The sequence below is a fragment of the Arachis hypogaea genome, chromosome 13 (assembly GCF_003086295.3).
Source record: "Arachis hypogaea cultivar Tifrunner chromosome 13, arahy.Tifrunner.gnm2.J5K5, whole genome shotgun sequence".
In the NCBI taxonomy this organism is placed as follows: Eukaryota; Viridiplantae; Streptophyta; class Magnoliopsida; order Fabales; family Fabaceae; genus Arachis; species Arachis hypogaea.
This window is the reverse complement of record NC_092048.1, coordinates 121438204-121442491: the sequence shown is the minus strand read 5'-3', so window position 1 is coordinate 121442491 and position 4288 is coordinate 121438204. Positions and strand designations below refer to the sequence as shown.

The following is a 4288-nucleotide window of genomic DNA, read 5'->3' as shown; positions in this document are numbered from 1 at the left end:
TGTTAGGTATAAAATGTTATTAAAGTTTCAGTCTCTATCTCTAAAAATTTCAGTCCCCTGTGTCCCTACTTTTTGGAGGTACTGAAATACTGAAATTTTAGAGACAGAGACAGAAATTTTAGTACCAGTCTCTGAACTAACAAACACGACACTGAGTCTCAGTCTTTCAGTCTCTGTCTCAGTACCTCAAAACAAACGCTACCTAAGTAACATCAAGAAGATTGTATAATAAATAAAAGAAAGAAAAGACTAGAGCAACTATTAGGAAGCATAAGAGTTATCGGAATGTTACAAAAGCTAATGAAAACGTTATTTATGGTACATAGTTGTAGATGATGTAATCTATGATAGAAATTAAAGAAGGGTCCAAAATTGATTATCTATTTATCTTGCCCTGGAAAGCTGAATTGCCTCTTGTTCATGGGTGGATTCATCACTCCAAGGAAATTGATGAGTGGTTTGTGAGAATTGTTCATGAGTCCTTGCATCTTCAACTTGCTTCCAATCTGCCCATCTATCAGCTAACCCCACTCCCTGCAGCATTTTCACAACCTCAGACATGATTGGTCGATCCTCAGGGTAGCATTGTGTGCACAACAATGCAACCTGAAGAATTCTCTCCACTTCTTTCGGATCATAACTCTCCAAGTTTCTATCCACTATGTCCTCCAACCTGTTCTCCTTCAGAAGCTTCTTAACCTGTCCATACACAACATCAATTCTCAAATAAACTGCATCCAGATATCACCAAGTGCTTAACAAATAATAATAGTAAAGTTACATGATCAATTAGAAGAACATCCTCTTCTTCTTCAAGCCTAGAGAGGTCTACTGCGCGCTGGCCGGTGACTAGTTCAAGAAGTGTGATGCCATATCCAAAGACATCAGTCTTTTCGGATGATTTTCCAGTGGACAAGTATTCAGGGGCTATATGACCCATTGTGCCGCGGACTTGAGTGGTAACATGGGTCATTCTTGTGTCAACAAGCTTGGCTAGCCCGAAATCACCAAGTACTGCTTCAAACTCATCATCTAGTAGGATGTTTGCTGCCTTCAGATCGCGATGTATTATCTTGGGGTTGCATTGTTCGTGCAGATACTCCAAACCATGTGCTGTACCAAAAGCCACTCGCTTTCTTGCACCCCAATCCAAACCTTTCTCATCTGCTTTCAAATCTAGCCAAGCCATACCATTCACAAATTATTATGCTGCTCCATCAAAATGTAAACAAATTACTGCAACAGTCATCATTTTTACCTCTTAGTCTATATGCTACACTTAGATTCTCCATGAAAGGGTATACTAGGATTCTCTCAGTTGAGGTTGTACAGAATCCAATTAGTCTGAGGAGGTTTCTATGAACTGCAACGCTTATAAGATGAACTTCTCTCTCGAATGCGGCCTCTCCGCCGGGATTATGATAATCAGTGAGGCGTTTCACGGCGATTTTGGTATTATCCAACAGTATACCTTTGTACACTTTTCCAAATCCTCCCTGCCCTATTACATTGCTTTCACTGAAGCTTTTTGTAGCAACTTGGAGTTCTCGCCATGAAAATCTTTTCAGTTGTCCAAAAGATATCTTGCTTTCATCCTCACCTGTCAAATTTATCAAGGCTTTCTTTGTGCATCATTTGGTTAATTATGCTTACAACAACAGAGGAAAAACACTAATTACCTGAAACATCAACAAAGACATCACTTTTTTGTTTGTGCATTTGATGGTATCTGTATGTGCAGATTGCCCCAAGACACACAAGTGCAAATGCACCGCAACTTGCAAACTGTACTGCCTGTGCAAGTTTTGGTTTCTTCTTTGAAGCTGCAGGAACAGTTAAACGTTAGTAGCTTCCATCTAACGTTTAAGTTAAAACATGTTACATGAGTTTCTGTTCGTAGAAACCAACCTGGACGGTCGGATTTAGAATCACATGGCTGCTCCAACTTAGAACCACAATAAAGCTGTGTATTTGAAAAACTGAAAGCAACAATGGAACAAAATATTCAATAAATGAAATAGTTATGAAAATACTTGAGAACATGCACAGAAACATACTTGAACACTGGAATTGAAAAGAGTTGCAATGGGATAGTTCCAGTGAGACGATTTGATGAAAGATCCCTGTCCAATGGCCACATACATAAGTTGTTTCATGCATGCATATAAGGATAGAAGGAGTGGCTAAAAAGGTGAATTGAAGTGTAGTCTTACAAATGTTTGAGAGTGGAAAGTTGAGCCCATGAAGCTGGTACAGAGCCAATGAAGTTATTGCCAGCAAGATTCAGATATTGCAGGGTTGTCAAGTTGGCAATGTAATCAGGCAAGGGGCCTGAAAGTTTGTTGTTCTGCAATTCCCTGCAACATCAAAAGGGTTAATAATTCTAGAGAAATTTACTTAAGATAAAGGTTATCTGATTAAGTGGATGAATACAACTTACAAGGTAACCAGATATTTCAATTTGAGAATTGAGGGAGAAAGTGTTCCAGAGAATCCAATTGAATCCAGGGCCCTGCACATTTATTATAAGTGAAATTACCACAAACCTTAAGAAATTGAAAAACAAGGTGAATAATAAAATGAATGGACTTACAGAGATACAACATGTCCGTTTCTACAAGTGACATGAGACCAACTGAAACACGGGCTCACCATATAACTGTTCCAGTCTTGTATTCCATTATTGGAATCATTCAGATTCTTCAAAAGATCAAGCAGCGCTTCACCTACATATGTTTCACGCATGTACTGGTAGCTTAAATTTCTCAAGTTGTAATGCTATGGTATATCGAGTCAACATTAAATTCATGCAATATGGTATGTTAGAAAATGATGATGGTAAATCTTTTAGCAAACCTTCTATATCAGCTTCCTTCACTGCATAGGTGAGTTTCAAGACACTAAGGAATATGAGCCAACTTGTCAACATTGTCAGAGGATCCCGGATAAATTTTGTGTGAAACATATAAGCTTTTTTGGTCTCCAAGCAAATTTCAACTTTTCAGAGTGCCTTTCACAAATGAAAAATAATTTCACCAACAGAAATGACAACAAAAAAAAAAAATAATAATATACACATACAACTATAGTAATATTATATGTAGTTGGATTTGAATTTATTTTAAAAAAAAAAAAGGAGCATAAATTAGAGGACAAAACAACTGCATCCAAAAGGGAAACAAAATAAAGTGGTGTTCATCATGAGTATTCATGTTATACATGTTAGTGATATGCATGTGTTTCAAGCTAAGATACAAGGATGTACATGTTTGTGTATCTAGAAAAGAACAAGCCTGAGAAGCCATGAGAATATAGGATATAAGAAGAAGAAGAAGATGGGGAAAAAGAAAAGAAAAGAAAAGAAAAACATACTAGGAGTTGAGCATAGCATATAGGACGAAGAAGTAGAGCATGAAACACTGATAGAGAGAAGGGAGAAGAGAAGTTTATTGTTGCCATAATAGGGCAATGTCAAAATCAAGTGATGTTTCAGTGCAACTGAGGGACCCACATTCCAATATCCAAGTGCAACAGGACCTAAAAGGGAAGCAACGAGGACTTGTTTTTTCACAAACAAACATGCCCCCAAATTATAAATTATAAAAAATATTATTTATACGCAAAAAAATAATTATTATGTATAAAAAATATTATTTATACACTAAAATCAGTCATTAAAATCGGTCATTAATATATTTATATATATAAATATATGTGTAATTTAATTTATTTTTAATGTGTATTTATATTTCAATAAATATTTTATATTCGTAGCTGATTTTAGTGTATATGCAACATAATTCTTAAATATATATTATGTGTGTTATTTTATATATTTTTATATATTTTTTGTATTTGAATAAATATTTTATATAAATAATTAATTTAATAATTTTTTGATATACACAACTTAAAAGATAAATTATAACATCAAATTTTTTCTATATTTACACTTTAATTTTGTTCAGTGCGTATGAAGTCGAGGTATAGCAACTCCTTCTACTAGTGACTGTGTCCAGGTGGAAGAGGTATACGTCGGCTGAGGTGGAACACCGCGGCGGGAGCACCTGCAAAAAGCACTCCGACGCTCAAGTAAGAATGTGAATTAAGTGAGAAAGTGATAATGAAATTAGAGTGAGTTCTCTAACCTCTCTTCCAAACTTATTTACTTGCTTATATAGGCGTGCAGTTTGTTCAGTTGGATCTTGTTTCGGGATTCTCCACGCTTACTGAAGTCAGTTTTGATGATAACGTTTGACTTGGTTTGAGAAAGTTCGAGCTTTGTTAT

The 4288-nt window shown here is 35.8% G+C and overlaps 1 protein-coding gene across 2 annotated transcripts; it reads right to left on the bottom strand.

Annotated features, from left to right (window-relative positions):
- Nucleotides 1-250: 250 nt before the first annotated feature.
- On the bottom strand, nucleotides 251-3542 carry LOC112733016 (probable LRR receptor-like serine/threonine-protein kinase At5g63710). 2 transcript variants are annotated; one of them, XM_025781859.3, is made up of 11 exons: nucleotides 3373-3542; nucleotides 2857-3010; nucleotides 2594-2726; nucleotides 2441-2512; nucleotides 2214-2357; nucleotides 2058-2123; nucleotides 1909-1979; nucleotides 1680-1823; nucleotides 1259-1600; nucleotides 782-1176; nucleotides 251-699 (listed from the first exon to the last, which is right to left on the bottom strand). In XM_025781859.3, the coding sequence occupies exons 2-11, from the start codon at nucleotides 2963-2965 to the stop codon at nucleotides 385-387; spliced, it is 1791 nt and encodes a 596-aa protein (XP_025637644.1). In that variant the 5' UTR covers nucleotides 2966-3010; nucleotides 3373-3542; the 3' UTR covers nucleotides 251-384. The 2 variants fall into 2 exon arrangements, with proteins under 2 accessions (XP_025637644.1, XP_025637645.1); XM_025781860.3 differs by having other exon boundaries at nucleotides 3266-3391.
- Nucleotides 3543-4288: the final 746 nt, after the last annotated feature.

Bases quoted from the DNA above. Each gene is read 5' to 3' on its own strand.
- LOC112733016 (XM_025781859.3), bottom strand. From the start codon at position 2,965: ATGTTTCACACAAAATTTATCCGGGATCCTCTGACAATGTTGACAAGT. The intron at 2,358-2,440 runs GTAAGTTGTATT...TTGATGTTGCAG, and splicing joins TTGAAATATCTGGTTACCTT to GGAATTGCAGAACAACAAAC. The intron at 1,824-1,908 runs GTTGGTTTCTAC...CTGTTCCTGCAG, and splicing joins TTCTAAATCCGACCGTCCAG to CTTCAAAGAAGAAACCAAAA.